The 17,163-nt window shown below is 43.1% G+C and overlaps 2 protein-coding genes across 3 annotated transcripts in view; one reads left to right on the top strand and one right to left on the bottom strand.

Annotated features, from left to right (window-relative positions):
- CMTR1 (cap methyltransferase 1) overlaps positions 1–11,135 on the bottom strand; it is a 39,539-nt gene extending 28,404 nt beyond the window's left edge. The window contains exons 1-5 of the mRNA XM_066618634.1: positions 11,028–11,135; positions 9,386–9,520; positions 7,536–7,690; positions 5,013–5,171; positions 4,452–4,544 (exon numbers count right to left, since the gene is read on the bottom strand). Of these exons, the coding sequence (XP_066474731.1) occupies positions 4,452–4,544; positions 5,013–5,171; positions 7,536–7,690; positions 9,386–9,515 (537 nt within the window). The 5' untranslated portion in view covers positions 9,516–9,520; positions 11,028–11,135. The remainder of the gene's footprint in view (positions 1–4,451; positions 4,545–5,012; positions 5,172–7,535; positions 7,691–9,385; positions 9,521–11,027) is intronic.
- Positions 11,100–16,129, top strand: LOC136642601 (tigger transposable element-derived protein 1-like). Of its 2 annotated transcripts, XM_066618636.1 has the most exons (3): positions 11,100–11,229; positions 12,081–12,230; positions 12,796–16,129. In XM_066618636.1, the coding sequence occupies exon 3, from the start codon at positions 13,609–13,611 to the stop codon at positions 15,466–15,468; it is 1,860 nt and encodes a 619-aa protein (XP_066474733.1). In that variant the 5' UTR covers positions 11,100–11,229; positions 12,081–12,230; positions 12,796–13,608; the 3' UTR covers positions 15,469–16,129. The 2 variants fall into 2 exon arrangements, with proteins under 2 accessions (XP_066474733.1, XP_066474732.1); XM_066618635.1 differs by lacking the exon at positions 12,081–12,230.
- Positions 16,130–17,163: the final 1,034 nt, after the last annotated feature.

Genomic DNA, 17,163 nt, shown 5'->3' with positions numbered 1-17,163 from the left:
ATGCAGGACTTGGCATCAGTCCCAGTATACCCTTCTCACCAGCACACAGAACAGCATTGGCTAAAGTCTAGCTGCCAGCTCTCCTTCCCAAAAGGATCATCATGATTCTTCTTAAAAGAATCACTATTCTGGAAAGCAAAGAGTAGTAAAGAACAAAAATAGTATCTGCCTTTCAAGGCATAAAAAAGAGAATCCACTGAGAGTACATGCTAATTGTACAAGAAAATAGTCTGGGATATCTTGCCTTCGGCTGAAAGCTGGTGTAATCCTTTGTGTACCAAACATGCTGGCATAATTTATTTTATCCAAGAAGTGTGGTGCCTGGTGTAAAGTTATAACAATCTTTGCCCCCCCCCCGGTTAACTGGGGGGGGGGGTTTAACCAGTTTAAACAGGTGTCTATTGTAAGAAATGTGCCAGATCACTCTTAATGTGTATGCGCAACCTCCTGATTTTAGAAATGGGTTATGTCAGAATGCCAGATGCAAGGGAGGGCACCAGGATGAGGTCTCCTGTTATCTGGTGTGCTCCCTGGGGCATTTGGTGGGCCACTGTGAGTTACAGGAAGCTGGACTAGATGGGCCTATGGCCTGATCCAGTGGGGCTGTTCTTATGTTCTTAATATTTTCAAAATGGGTGCTGGGAAGAGAACAAAAGAAGGAACATGATTGGAGGGGGGGGGGCAATGACTAGGAAAGACCCTGAGCTATACTGAAACATCCTGCTTTTAAAGAAGCATTCTCCCACAAAATGAGTAGAGACCAGGGCCTTTGCATGCACACTGCTCCGTGCTGTCAGTGAAAGTTGGCTGAGAGAGCTGCATGCCAGTGAAAACCTTCACCCACTGGATCTGGGAATTAGACAGGTCACTTATTTCCTTTCAGCCCCAAAGGAGGGAAGAATGTTCCATCTCCACTCAATTAATCTTCCAAGCAGCCTTTTAAACTGTGAGTGGACTTGCTCTCCCACGACATAAAGGTCTATAGGGATGAGGGAAGAGAGAGAATTGATCCCAAGAACGTGCATCCTCATGCACACCTTCTTGGATTCCAATTCCCCCAATGACAGATTTCTTTATACTAAGATGGAGCATCTCCCTCTCACAGTTCAAAGAGCAAATAAAATCTGCATCTGATTTTGGCTTGTTATTTCAGGCCAAACTGAAACTTGGCCTGAAACATACACAAATGGAAGGGGTACCTCCTCATTAATCATGCAATCCTCAGTTGCATCTGCTGAGGAAGCATCAGTGCAGATGGGACAGGCAGGTAACATGAGAACAAAATGTCTTCCTTTTTGCCCTACCACCATCATCCTATTCCTCAGATGCAAGATGTAAAAAGGACTGAAACAAAATATCATGCAGGCCATGGTAATTTTTTACAGGCTTACACTTGCCAATAATAATTTCTACAGACTTTTCAGTATTTTAAATTCATTTATTCCAATAGAAACTTTGCCCAAGTTGAAACACTTGTGTGTTGGGTGAACACTGTCATCATTCCCCAAGCCTACTTTTTCAGCCCACTTGAGGAAACAGACTGGCTGCAAACAGAGGCAATCCATTCAATGGGAAGGCAGGAAGCACTGCCCACACTCTGACTGCACTTCATTAGGTTGTCACGTAGCCAAACATAACTGGAAACTGGTACATTATCTGCATTATCCTTAGTTTGCAGGACCACACAGTCAACAAGGACCACTGACCTAAGGTGCCAAAGATGCAGCAAAGAGAGCATGTACCAGAGCTTAAGCTTTTGGAGAACATTTCAGAGTCCTTGAGGGCTCCCTTCTGCACTGAGGATATTAATCCCTGAAAATTCTGTCCTGAGATAATTAAAACCCTACGTAACAGGTCATTTATTGACAACGCACTTAGAAAGTAGGGGCTGAATGTGACATGCTCAAGAGCAATGGCTCTCAGTAGAAAAAAGTGCACTTTGCTTCTCATATGCAAGCCGCAATGCTGAGTGGTCACAAACCCAAGTTTGTTTCTGGATAATATGGGAGGATGAGTCTATCTGAACTTCAGCCTTCAGAAGACTACCTAAGAACAGCTGCAGAACCAACTACTAAAATACAGCATATTTTCAGTCCAAGCAAAAGTGGGAAGGCCTGCATAAACACACTAATCATCCCTACGGTACATCAACACTTGCCAGTTTTTTAAGAAAAACTGACAGTATCTGGGAAAACATTTCCTTCACTGCTATTTACAGTTCTGGCAGGGCCGCTGCCTTTCAAGCTGTATCAGTGGTAAGGAGCAATATTCGATGCCAGAGACTGTACATTCTACAAAATGAGAAGTTCCACTGCAAACTCTGGGGCTTCCTGCAGCTATGCTTGATGAGCTTGCCACGTTAGTCGAGCTTTCACAGTGTAATCTTTACATGGATGAAGTCTACCTGCACTGCAATGGAACCCTGAAGAACAGGGGCAGTAGCTGTCTTGTACTCAAGGAAAAGAGCCAAACATAGAGGGTCAGGGGCAACTCAACCAGTGCAGGGCCCCCCATTATGTTCATATATTGGTCATGAAAGTGTGAGGCCCTGGGCGGCTGCCCCACTTGCCCTACCCAAGGGACAGCTCTGGTAAGGATCTATCTTCTGGGAAGTACCAGGTTGGGAAAGTAGAGCCCAACAAGGTACCAAGCATGACATACCTCCCCAGGACCCAGGCTTCCATTGCCCAACAAAACTTCTTTCGACTCTAACAGTTTATAGAAGAATAAAGACCTGTTTTCAATGAAATTATCATTATTTTTCAGGGATATTAATGGCAGTTATGCAGAGTTTATACTCTCTGTTGAAATCCCCATGGCAATGAAGCTTACTAAGTGATAGCAGATTATTCATTATCTAAGTCTAACCTACCTCACAGGGTAGTGGGAAGGATAAAATGGGAAGGGGGGACCACGTACACCACCCTGAGCTCCTTGAAGGAAGGACAGGTAAAGATGTAACCAATAAATTAAAACAGAAATTAAGAGTTCATGATGGCCCATGTGCTGAAATACAAAGTTTGTAGCATGTCAATAATTTTAAAAATACTGCCACAAGATTACAGATTTGCGATTTTTAATATTTAAATTTTAACACAATAATGTATTTCATTATGCTTTTATATAGTATTTATTATTTCAAGTATATATACCTTGCTTCTTTATAAAAGTAATCTGGAGCATGTTACAAACAAACAAAAGAACCAGAACAATGTAATCAAGTCCCAAAGCCACAATTTAGCAGCCAAACATCAACCACAAATCACATCCATCCAGTTGGGGTGCCTGTCTGAAAAGACCTTGGACAGGTACCTAGAGCTGTTCAGAGAGGGGCTATTCAGGCTTCCACAGAGAAAGCATTATACGTCTAGTCACATTTCTTCAAGGATCCTGCCCACATTCTCAGATTGAAAAAGCTGGATGGTATCCAGCAAAGGCAGATAGAAAGAAAACCACAGCCACTGCACAACAGGTGTCAAATTCAGAACAAATATGAACCGTTTTATCTGCAAAGTGTTTTACAAACTGCTACAGAGGGTTTCCAACAGCTCAGTTATCAATTTAGGACACAGCTGAAAAAGATCACCACCTCTGTGGCTGACACTGAGCAAATGCAATGGCAACAGAAAAGAAAGATTTATATGCTGCCATGACTATCATGGCATAGGTCCTTGGTCTTAAATGGCCTATACCCCATGTTCAATTGATACATAACAAGTTTTCTCTGCACTGTTCGTCTAACCATTGTCCTCTTTCATTGCTCCCAGTTACACAGATAACCCAAGAAGTTGCATGACCTTTCTGAAAAGGAAGAAGACACTTAGGAGCTATTGCATCAAACTCCCAGGTCATCTGTCAGTCCAGAGATTAGCCAGGGCTTTGAAGAATTGCCAACTAGAAAATCGTTTGGATTCATACCATTCTAACTGGTGCATTTCCTCTGCAGAGTTGCATAATTGTTAGTCTAATCCAGTAACAATCCATCTGTGCAAAAAGTCACACTAGTTCCTTCATCCCCAGATCATTCTCATCCTTCCCAGCACCAAATGCCAAGTCAAGTGCATGCCATGTGTGGGTCACTTATGCCCAACAGGGACCAAATGAGTACACTGTGGGCCAGGCAAAAATGGGTTAATTGGGACAGGTCTACAGAAGTTATGGCAGTTATGAAATTTAACGTGATTTTGATTATCTGGACTTTTTAAGAATACAACGATAGTCAAGTTGCACCTTACACAAAGGTTATCTTCAAATGCGTGTAGGATGTAACCTGACTGTATTTTGTAACTCTACCTAAAGGTTACGATAATTCAAAATGCATTCGGGATTTTCTGTAATAAACATACAGCACGTCTGGATTTTACCAGCACTCATTGGATTCTTAATGGTGCCCCATTGTGTCACTGGCACAAAGGCCTTAATCTTCTTTCCCTTGTTTTGGGTGGAAATACCTTCCCTATGGTCATCCAGTCCTTCATTTCCTCAGCATCCGGAATTTCAGTGGTACATTCTGGGAACCATTCTACTTGCTCATAAGCGTTTGCCTGCAAAGACAATTGGAGCATTCAAAAGAGAGCCTGATGTTCTAACAACACTGAATTCCTAAACATTTGGAAGCAAGTCAGAGATCACCCCAACGCAGCCTTTTGTGTGGGAATTCAAATAATGAATGATAATCTGATTTATTTTTTTTAACAGAATGTATGGAGAGCAACACATTTTACTGGAGCCAGCATAAAAGAATAAGAAAGCTGAAGCAGATTTCCAGGCTGGTTTCAGGCCATGAACCCTGGAAGTGAGGGTTTGTCATAAACTTCACCCGAGACAATTGTGCAGGAGTAGTACAACAGACCACTCCAGATCGCAAACCAGAGAACCAATGTAATCAAGCTGCCTTGATTATTGTAGCTGAAAGGTAGAATACAAATGCTGGAAATAGATGAAATTACACTTTCAGAAAAGGGAAAAGGAGAAGACACAGTCACAAAAAAACACAAAGTGTACATAATTACCTCTGACTCATCCTGCCAGCGAACGTTCAACTCTCCATCAAATCCTTTCAGAGTCAGTCCCAAACCTCGTCGTCCCTTCTGTTTCGAAGTCTCAACGATCTCTTGCCTCCCCTGGCCATATTTTCCAAGACCTTCACCTTCTCGAAACCCCATCTTGGCCTGTAAGCCAAGTGAAAAGAAGCTCTTTGGTAACATCTGGCCACAAATTTATACACTTCTGTCTGTGCTAAGGCTGAGGACCAATGGAATAAATTATGCTGCACTGCACTGCTGTGATTAAAAAGTATTGAGTGTAGTTAATGAATCTCACAGGAGACTTTCTGGACCCCCCTTCAAGCTCATTCCACTTGACTAAGATGATGCTAGATCTACAGAATGAGGTGTGTAGAGGAACCATCATAAGAAATGATCTTGCCGCAAATGAGCAACCTGTGGAGAGCTCAGCAGCGATTTGTCACTCCATTTGCAAGGACTTTTAAAGTGTAAACGCTCTGGGCTATTGGCATAGGAAGCTCTAACACAGAAGAGACTATGGCCATAGACTTAAAATCAGGTCAAGTCCACCTGCAAGGAGGTAAGCAGAAGGATGCAGCCACAACCCTCCAGTTAAAGAAGAAATTTTCAAACTGAGTTCCAGGAAACTCTGGGGTTCCCTGGAAGTTTTGGAAGTTTCTCAGTTAAGTGAATGGCTGACAAACTTCCTTAAAAAGCAGCTTGCCTACCACTGCAAATCTGCAAGGGAAATCTGAATGGGGAATAGCACACTCTCAATTCACGTGGAGTGACAGTAAGGTCCAACAAGCTCAGGCAACAGCCCATATGTGTGTCCTAGAATGTGCTCTGCAACACAAAAAGTGATGTGAAGAAACACTTGAAAATAATGGAGTTAAAGGGATGATCTCCATCAATTCACTAAACCCCATGACATGAAATTCAACCGGTCAAGATTTCACCACAACCCCCCCGCCCCCAATAAAACAGCAACTGCTAAGCAAATCTTTACCTTTTTCTGCTACTATCAAAGGTCCTATTAACAGCTTTCAGGAAAAACCTTAGGCCAGTGGTTCCCAAACTTTTTCAACTGGTGGCTCCCTTGACCTACTGAGCCATTGGCCATAGCTCCCTTATTAGGGCTACAATCCTATATGTCGTATAGGGCAGCAGGTTTTTTGCAAGGCTTCTATGGCTTCCCTGGCTGGTTTCCAGGGTTCCCCATGGAGCCACAGCTAACAGTTTAGGAACCACTGCCCTAGGCTGAGAGATAGAAGACTTCAGTGAATGGATGGCAATAGCACTGCACCCCTACCCTCAAGGGGCATCACTGCACCTGTTGCCTTCCTGCTGTTCTGTAACCTGCCCAAGGCAGTTGAAAAATGAGCTTGTAAAAACACAGGAAGCTTGGTACATGTGATTGCAAAGGCATGATTACTTTCTGCAATATGTGGAAGGTCAGCTCTAGGATTCTGACAAAACAAAACCTGCACGACACCTTCTTGAAATTTTCCATGCTCACCTAGGAGAAAATATTCCATATTTCATAAAAGTCATTTAAATATATATAAAAAAATTCACATGGTGCCAAACAGCAACATGAGTCCAGAGCCCCAAACTAGCAATTCCATTTATATTTGAATCTATTTCAGAGATTCATCAGGCTAGGAGTTCATTTGAAATTCTGACAGCCTTCAGAAAATGAGTGTATGGAGTCTGTGGAGCGTATGTTTGAGCAGCAAGAAGGACTTTGATGCACTAGGAGAACATGGTTAGTTGCACTAAAGTTTGCCTCCTGCTTCTAAAGAAAGATTATACTCCCCCTGGGTTAGGGTCTATAGGGTCAAGTTTGTTCTCCCCCAAATGACTATAATCCTGCTTGCAAAGAGAGCTGGCATTACAGATCCCTTTGACTTAGGGATTCAGACTTATAATGTTGGAATACCCGGAATTTCTGTGATGGCAATGAACACAGTAAAGATAACGACCAGGGAGTGAAAAAGCCATTCAAATCTTTCTCTAGGCTTTCCACCTTGAACATCTTCATTTGATCCTCATCCTTGCCCTTTTACACTTGCTGTGTAAGGAGTACAGTTCTTAAGGTCCGCCCCCCCCCAACATAAGAACAGCCCCACTGGATCAGGCCATAGGCCCATCTAGTCCAGCTTCCTGTATCTCACAGCGGCCCACCAAATGCCCCAGGGAGCACACCAGATAACAAGAGACCTGCATCCTAGTGCCCTCCCTTGCACTGGCATTCTGACATAGCCCATTTCTAAAATCAGGTGAGTGACTGCAAGGCTGTGAAGCTAAGTAAAACCAAGTGCTAAACAGCTTGGAGCTCAGCATTCTCAGAAATCTGTCATTGGCATCATCGCCATGTGCATGAAAATGCTACTGAACCACTGCATAGTGGGGTAGACTCCTAGAAGGAATATTGCTTGGAACTGTCAAATTGGTTAGAGCTCACAGTGCCCTCTAAACTTCTCCAGCTAGGTTTCAGCAGGATCTGCAAGAAGAGTTCAGACCTACCATAAGCTTCTGGGACACACTGTTATACATGGAGTAGCGGGAAGATGTGCCTTCCACAAGAGAGTCTGCATTGAGATTGGCACTAAAGGAACCCAGGACAGGTCGCCTCTCATTGCTTTCACTATCAGACTCACTGCTGCTCGTGGTGGAAGACTCTGAAAACCAAACAGAAGAAGAAACAGCATCTCTTAATAATCAGGGTCATAACAGCACATCATATGCACATCCTCATAGCGTAAAGCTGAACGGCCAACTGGGAATTGACTCCAATTGTTCAACAGATGCCATGGAAGACAGACAAGCTTCTAACACAATATTCAGTGTAACATGCTACTTTGGCAGCTTATAGAGATTAATTCATTCAACTTCTTCCTTTTTATCATATTTATTTGGCAAGAAGTAATGAACAACATACTACATGTAGTTACAGTCAAAGATTTTACAACAGAGAATAAGATGTTGAGCTTAACTTTATTTTGAAACTTAATGCAGTGGTTCCTCCTTATTCACAGATTTGGAACCCATAGATTTGATGCTCTGTGGGTTCCAAACCTGCATGTGGAGGGCCAACACAGGACCTCCAGATGCAACCAGAAGTGCCTCTCAGCGGCCTTCTGAGTTGCAAGGAGCCTGTGCGCAACCTCCCCATGCCTCAGAACACCTCTGGACACAGCCAGAAGGCACTTCCAGTCGCATCCAGAGGTTCTCAATAGTGCCCACCCACAGATCTTGGTATCTGCAGGGGATTCGTTCCTGGATTGTAGGGATAGGTGGACCAGCATGAACCTATTGACAGGGTTGATTCATAATCATATTTCTTAAGGGCTAGAAAATATCTAGGTGCTGTTAAAAACATAGATAGAAACACATAACTAAACTACCTTATAGAATGAGCGACACAACTGAGAAACTGCACCAACCATAAGAGGAGTTCATTCTTTTGATAGTATAAATAAAAGAAAAATTATTACCAACTTTTCATTTAGTTTTTACTTCCACTTCATTTATTTTGCTACATATGTCTAAAAGCATATATGAAAAACTAATAAAAATAAAGAATGTTGATTCTATATGTGCAGATTCAGGACTAATTATCAATAAAGTATTTGTCAGCCCAATCCTATGCATGTCTACTCAGAAGGAAGTCCCATTATAGTCAATGGGGCTTACTCCCAGGTAAGTGTGGATAGGATTGTAGCCTCTATGGGTTATACCATTTCACTGCAGGTTGGGACTCTCATGATTGAACGCTCTTATGTACACGCACAAAATATCCCTCCACAAAGAAAACAAGATGTTAGAAAGAAGGATTATACTCTATCCCCCCCACCCAATGCTGATTTTCTATGTGTAGTATCTCCCCAGAAATACCACCTACTGTCAGAAGTGGTATGGCCTTGGCATAGGTTTAGTGAGTGCCAGGCCAAACACTGCGGCTTAACACAGAGGACCAAGAACAAAAGATACTCATCACAAGGAGACCCCAAATAAAGTTTCTCTAATCCAGGGGTGCCAAACTCGTTTCATACCGAGGGCCGAAGTTAGCATTCAGGGTTCCAGATGAGGGCCGGAAGGGATGTCATTAAGCAGAAAGTGACATCATTAAGCAGCTAATGGCCAGGAATCAGACCCTGTTCTCATATACAAACTCATTAACTGCAAATGACAGAAGAGAAAGTACGCAAATATTTCAAGATTTTTTTTCAAGTGGGCTACTGTTTCAGCTGTAACACAGCAGCAGCTGAGAGCCTGAGGGCCGGATTAAAAGCTTCTGGGGGCCGCATCCGGACCCCGGGTCTTATGTTTGACACCCCTGCTCTAAACATTGGTGCTTTTTCTACGACCCTTACCTTGAGTTGCATGGTTACTAAGTTGAGTTTCATCATCAGATGTGGAGCTGAGGGTCAAGCCCAGCTCTTCTATCCTTTTCTTTTGCCTCTTCTGGGGGCTAATGTATTCGGGTTCTGCTCTTCGCTTCATTTTTACTACAAAACAGAAATCAAACAGAAGACAAGTCTCCAACTAACTCCCACAGACTGCATCACTTTCAGGCAGTGGACTAACCCAGATTTTCAATCTCTTTATAGCCACTTTTGATTTCAAAGAGAATGGGTTTTCCTCTGTGCTCTGTGTACATTTAAAACAGGAAGAAAACAAGGAAGGTAAGCAATTTCCTTCCCATTGTTTAAACACACACACACACACCTGAATAGGGCCCCTATGCAGATGACAATGACTGAAGCAGACTTTTCATAGCACATATTGGGACTATGTTTATTAGTCATAAACTCATTCATTCTGAAGAACATCCTGCTGATTTCAAACTGACTTTGTTTCCACCTTAGCGTGTAATCCTAAACATGTTTACATGACAATAAGGGCCCAATCCTGTCCAACTTTCCAGCACTGATGCAGCCACAACGTGGCCCTGAAGTAAGGGACCTTGAGGAGGCCTCTGTAACTGCTCCCCACCACAGGATGCAGCACATACCCCATTAACAATAAAGTTACTGACAATAAAGTTACTACTACTACTACTACTACTACTAGGCACAGCTGCATCAGATGGGACTGGGCCCTAAGACACACTGAACTCAGTGAGTGAAGCAGAATAGTAAAACAAAATATGGAACTCCAAACATACAACTACTGCAGTTTTGTATGCATTTTTGTGTTGAAAAGTTGTAAGGAAAACATCCGTTTCTCATGTTCAGTCCAAACGTTCAAGAGTTGGAGGTCACAAATAACTTTAACAGACCTTATATATTTTGACAGTATGTTATTAAGACAAACACCAAAAGCTGCATTTTTGGCCTGAGATACATACTGGTGCCCCTGGATATGTATGGCTAAAATAGCAAGCATAAGCAAAGTCTTGCTTCTAAAATTGGCATACATTCCCCTAAATTTACTAATCTTGGAGCATACTGGGGAGGAAAACTAACTCAGGGTCTCTCTCTCACTCACACACACCCCTCTTCTACCAGGTTGCAGATTTCCTCCAAGCAGGCATGGATCAACAGGAATTGCAGAATGGTGGACAGTTACAACTGAAAGTGAAACCAACCCCATCCATCTGCAACAGGAGTGAAGCCAAGCAAAGGGAGAAATGAAAGCTAAACACTGCAGGGGTGCCAGGGGCTTCCTCCATCGCCACCAGCCCTGTCCTGGCAGAAGACGATGGAGACTTAACAGCCCAATCCTATCCACTTTCCTGGGAGTAAGCCCCATTGACTCTAATGGGGCTTGCTCCTGAGTAGACATGCCTAGGATCAGGCTGTTAAGCCAGAGCCATTCCAAAGACTCCCAACCGGCACAGGCCTTCTGGGGCTGCTGCGGACGGATCTTGCCCCAGAAGGACCGAGCAGCGCAGCAAGTGGTGCCACCAGCAGCACTGCAAGGCGCGGGAGGTCCCCGGTCCCCCGCTTGACTCTGCAGCCCTGCGCGCCGCGCCGCGGAAAGGGGGACCAGCTGCAGCCCTGCGGCACTCACGTCGCTACCAGGAGAGCCCCTGGCCCGCGGGCGCCCGCAGCTCTCGTGCCCTCATCCGGATGCTGAAGCTCCCATCATGCCGCCTGCCCGGAGCAGGGAAGCGCTTCCTGGTTCCGCTGACGTCTCTGCGAAGGGCTCTCTCCGGGGGGCAGCTCGGCGGCAGCAGGGCTCGGCCTCCCAGTCGGCAGCGAAGCTGGTGAGGGTGAGTAAGCACTGCTGGCCTGCAGGGGGGACAAGGGGCTGGAGAGAGAGCAGGCAGATTGAGTGGATCTCTTCAGGGGATCACTGGGGCTGTGACCCCCTGCACCCATGCCTGCCAGGCTCAGGCTAGCCTAGTGCAATCCTAGCCACACTTCCCTGGGAGCAAGCCTAGAGTGGGACTTACTTCTGAGTAGGCATGCCCAGGATTGCGCTTTGGGAAAGCTGCAGCCCAGTTCCTCCCTTGTTCAGAAGTAGCATCCTGTTGATTGAAAAATCCAGTTCACTGCATCCCAAGCAAAAGTTTCTTCGCAGGAGCCTGCTGCAAACTCTCCCCTTGCAAAGCCAGTGTTTTGGCCCCATTTCTTGCCCGCCCCCCTTTTAAGCCTTAACTGTGTCTGTGGTATGTTTCCCCCTCTCCTTAATGGTTGCCCTGAAATAATATGGGGAGGGCAAAAAGGGGGAGAATGGATTCTTCTGCTTCAGTTTCTTTGAAATAAAAGCCTTTTCAAAGAGTGAAATGATTGCTTTGTTCATTCTGAATCTTTGTGGCCGCTTTTCCTGAGTCCACAGCTTTGGACCATGCATGACAGTTTCCCCATCACTGTACTGAGCCTTCCACTGGCCAGACCACTCCAGGGAATTTTATTTATTTATTTATACACCCCACTTTTCTTCTAATGGAGCAGATGCCAAGGCATCTTCCAATTTTAGACTTAAAACAAACACCACAATAGAAACAAGAAGAAGAAAAAATTTATTTATTGGCTAAACTCATTGTGTGTTTAAGCATCATTTTAAAATACAGGAGTAATTTTATTCTAAATATTCCCTCTTTAATCTGTTTTCTGTTAGGTTACAACCCCCCTCCGTAAACACTGAATGGTACTTTCTAAAGCCTTCATTGGAGTAGTACTGTCACTTCAATCATGTAGCTAAGGACTGGAGATTGCTTTTGCCTTGGAGCCACAAAGTACTACACATTGCTTTTGTAACATGCACATGGTGGGTAAGCCACTTCTGGTGCCGATTTAAAAATGGAGAATTTTTATATGCCATGACAAATGCCGACCTGGCCTATTATCAGTCCTCTCTTTTTCATAACCAGAATACTCTTCCCCTCAGGCCAATATTATGTTCAGAGAACTTTTGTGAGATTTTCGGACACCCTGCACTTAAAGTCCTAAAGTTGCCATGAAGATACTCCAGTTGAACACATGACTTACTGCAAAGCAGACATGTATAGGATTGTGCTGTATAGATATCCCTTAGCTATCCAGAAAAGTACCCTAAGAACAAATTGATAGTAACTCCCCTTTCCTGTGAATGCTTGCTGTTATGAACTTGTTGTAGAGTGCAATCTCAGTTGTGGCTTGTTTTAAAGAATAGCTACTTATACTATTGATTATTCTAAATCCTTCACAAAGAGCAATTTTGAACTTTGTGTAATATGTTTCTTCTTCAAAGGTATTTGTCTTGAGTTGTCCTAATGAATATTTTTTTATGTGGCTTGTTACTTGTGAAAGTAGAACAAAGCTATAGTTGATAACTCTTTTTCTTTTTTATGTAGCGTGATTGACCAAACTGATGGAAGCGGAGAGAGTGGCTTTCCTACATAATCTGCAATCATGTACTAAAATAAATCTAACGTCAGACAACAGTTAAATACAACAGCTGAAAATGATTCTTTAGTGAATTAAATGTCTGATTTCTTAACAGAATTCTGTAACAAATTAATATTTCATCAGTAATGACAACAAAGCATCTTGTAGCACTTTAAAAATGGACATATTTATTTTAGCATAAACCTCTGCAGGCTAGTTTACTTTTATTTCCTCAGATGCATGAAGTGGATGGTCATTCATAAAAGCTTATGCTGAAATGTATTTGTTCATTTTTTAAGTATTGAAAGAGTGTTTGTGGTTGTTGCTTCAGAGGGCCCTGTTACATGTTTCCCCACATTTAAGTCCTTAACTTCTTAAGGAACTAGATATAAAAATTCCATATGTTTATAGGTTACCTTCTGTACTCTTCTTTCTCGTTATAGCTTTTAAAGGGACAGAAGGGCCAAGTCTTTGTTTTTTAAAGGGACAGCATTGATTTTGCCATCCTAATCTACCTGCATTCTCTCCCCCCCCCCGCCTCTTAAAGGGGCAGTCCTGGATAGTTAGATTTTGCAGTTGCCATGCCTGTTTGCTCTTCTTTCTTTCCTCCCAGACCCTCTGGGATCTTAAAAGGACATCATTATTTACATGATTACAATACTGTATTTTCAATTGTGGCATTGTTATATTATTAAGTAGCATGATAGGCAGAGAGAGAGGCTTCATCTTTTGATTTTCTGCAATACAACATCAAACAATACCTGTTCCATCTTGCAATAATGAGTAGCAAAGGAAATGCTAGTCGTTCTGGGTCTGAAAATAAGAGGAAGCGCCATAGTATTACTTTGGATGTAAAATTAGAAATTATCCGGAGAAGTAAGAGTGGTGAGCGCCCTTCTGAGATTGCTCGCATCTTCCATCTTCCTCCAACAAGCGTGCATACCATATTGAAAAATGCCAAGCAGATAGAAACCAAAGGTAGACATGCATTAAAGCTTTCAGAAGTAAAGATCACACGGCTAAGGAGTGAAGTGATGGAGAGGATGGAGAGGTTGCTGGTTTTATGGCTCGAAGATCTGTATGCAAAGAACGTTCCGGTCGGTCTAGCCCTCATACAACAGAAGGCCATGAGTTTATATGGGGACTTGAAAAAGGACTTGGGAGAGGAAGAAGCTGCCAAAGAAAAACCATTCAAGGCCGCACGAGGGTGGTTTTACCGCTTTCAAAAAAGACATGGTTTTAGAAATGTCAAGATCCAGGAAGAGGCTGCCAGGGCAGATATGGAGGCTGCAGAGTCATTTCTAGAGGAGTTGAGAAAAATAACGGAAGACGGCAGTTACGATCCAAGGCAGGTGTTCAGTGTTGATGAGACAGGTCTCTACTGGAAACACATGCCTTCTCATACAGACATTTCTGCTCCAGAAAAAAGTGCATCTGGCTTCAAGGCTTCCCAAGACAGAGTAACCCTTCTTGTTGGTGGGAATGCCAGGGGTGATAAAAAACTTAAGCCGTTGCTCGTTTACAGCAGTGAAAATCCACAAGCTCTCAAAAACATGGCAAAATTTTCATTGCCTGTGATTTGGAAATCTCAACACAAGGCTTGGATTATGAGGCAGATCTTCCGTGATTGGTTTGTTAACTATTTAGTGCCTGAATTGAAAGAATACTGTGAGGAAAGGAATTTAGCATTCAAGATTCTTCTGCTGTTGGACAACGCTAGTGCACACAACTTGGACTTTGAAGCTTTGTGCCCAAATATCAAAATCCACCTTCTCCCACCAAGATCCACAGCCATCATGCAACCCAGGGTACAGGGTGTTATTGCCGCTCTTAAACGCTATTATTTAAGGAGACCCTTTAGAAAACTTGTTGGTGGAACTGATAAAAATGATGAACTTTCAGTGCATGAATTCTGGAGAGAGTTCAACACTTTGGATTGGGTCCAGATCATCGGGGAGTCACGGAGAGAAGTGTCAGACAGGTTGATGAATGCAACTTGGAACAATTCATATCCTTCTGCGATGTGTAGCTTTGAACACTTTGATGCCATCCAGATTCAAAGTGAGCTTGTGAAGCTGGCAAAGAATGCAGGATTTGAAGAGGTAGCAGCCGAGGGTGTGGAAAAATTGCTGGAGTCTCACGCTTTGCCTCTTACAAATGAGGAACTGGAGGAGCTTGACAGGCAGGCATTTGAGGAAGACTGTGATGAGCTTGACAGGGAGGCCTCTGAGGAAGAAGATGATGACCAGCCTTCCCAAGCTAAGGGGCTGACAGTTCCCATTCTCCATTCCCTATTTGAACAGGCTGATAGACTTGTAGAACTTCTCAAAGAAAATGACCCTCTCCATGATCGTGCACTGAAAGTAGAAAAAGTGATGAAAGATACGCTGGCATGCTACCAAGAGATACTGAACACAAAGCTGCAGAAGGGAGAAGAGCGGAATCTAGACACTTTCTTTCAGAGGGAGAAACCAGTTACGGAAAATCCTCAGCCTGGACCTTCTGGCTTACAAAAAGAGCTTTCAGCTGCTACAATACAGCCATGTCCAACCATGACTGTGGAAGTTGGTGGGAATGAGGAGACAGCACTTGATGCCACTTTTCCTGAATCTTCCTTCTCCACCTCAACCACCTCCTAATTTCTGGAGATAAGTTCTTTGCTGGTGCCTATTTTGTGTTAAAATGTTTTTAAATCCTTTATTTTCTGTGAAAATATTTTTTAAATGCTCATGCCATATTTATGTATAATTCTATGTGAAGGTCATTAACATCTTTACTGGTTCAAAATGGGTATCAGAACTGTGTCCTGGGTTGATACCGAATGGATACAGGGTAGGGGGACAGGACTGTACTGGTTTGTATGTGTTCAGGTCTACATGCCACTTTCTACAGTCCAGCCTTATTTCATTGTTTCTTATGGGAGGAAATTTTCCTTTATAAGTCATTTTGCTATGTCCAGGTTTTCCGGTCCTTAACCCCAAGGTCTAAGGGGGAGGGGCACCTGTACAGACAAATATGTCTGCCACTCTATCAGTTGATACCTTATCAGTGAATGCATAACTTGTACATTTAATTCTTAAGTTGTAAAGAGTATCAAACCAGGTTTGTAATGTTACTAAAAATTAATGGGGTTGGTTTCTGCATTACAAAATTTCTTAAAGGTTTCAGGATTTTCAATCATAGCAGCTGGCATGAAACCATTGTTGTGTACAAGAATTCTTAGAAATTAGCACATATCCCATTTCAAGCAAAACTATCTGCAATTATGATTATATTTCTATTTTGAAGATATAAATAAAATGACAAACTATTCTTAAATCTGACTTTTCTGATTTATTTCACTAGACTGTGGGTATAAGTTTATATTCTGTAATAAACAAGGAAAATAGACTTAGAAGTCTGATGATTGTAACATTTAAACAATGGGGGGAGTTTCCATTTAGTGATAAAAACTCTTGCTTTTTTGGCCACTTCCCTGTGCCAGTTGGTTCTTCTGATAGGACAGTGGGTTTTACACGTAGTGCCATTTCCACACTGCACAATAGCTTCTCTACTGTACTGTAGAAATGGTCCTACTCATTTACTATTTGCTCTACTGCTACTTAAGAAGGAACATAAGAACATAAGAACAGCCCCACTGGATCAGGCCATAGGCCCATCTAGTCCAGCTTCCTGTATCTCACAGCGGCCCACCAAATGCCCCAGGGAGCACACCAGGTAACAAGAGACCTCATCCTGGTGCCCTCCCCTACATCTGGCATTCTGACTTAACCCATTTCTAAAATCAGGAGGTTGCGCATACACATCATGGCTTGTACCCCATAATGGATTTTTCCTCCAGAAACTCGTCCAATCCCCTTAAAGGCGTCTAGGCTAGAAGCCAGCACCACATCCTGTGGCAAGGAGTTCCACAGACCGACCACACGCTGAGTAAAGAAATATTTTCTTTTGTCTGTCCTAACCCGCCCAACACTCAATTTTAGTGGATGTCCCCTGGTTCTGGTATTATGTGAGAGTGTAAAGAGCATCTCCCTATCCACTCTGTCCATTCCCTGCATAATTTTGTATGTCTCAATCATGTCCCCCCTCAAGCGTCTCTTTTCTAGGCTGAAGAGGCCCAAACGCCGTAGCCTTTCCTCATAAGGAAGGTGCCCCAGCCCCGTAATCATCTTAGTCGCTCTCTTTTGTACCTTTTCCATTTCCACTATGTCTTTTTTGAGATGCGGCGACCAGAACTGGACACAATACTCCAGGTGTGGCCTTATCATAGATTTGTACAACGGCATTATAATACTAGCCGTTTTGTTCTCAATACCCTTCCTAATGATCCCAAG

This window comes from Tiliqua scincoides, chromosome 1 (genome assembly GCF_035046505.1).
Source record: "Tiliqua scincoides isolate rTilSci1 chromosome 1, rTilSci1.hap2, whole genome shotgun sequence".
NCBI classification, from domain to species: domain Eukaryota; kingdom Metazoa; phylum Chordata; class Lepidosauria; order Squamata; family Scincidae; genus Tiliqua; species Tiliqua scincoides.
Note: the sequence above shows the minus strand (reverse complement) of the source record. Positions and strands in the feature narration are given on the sequence as shown.

Bases quoted from the DNA above. Each gene is read 5' to 3' on its own strand.
- LOC136642601 (XM_066618635.1), top strand. From the start codon at position 13,609: ATGAGTAGCAAAGGAAATGCTAGTCGTTCTGGGTCTGAAAATAAGAGG.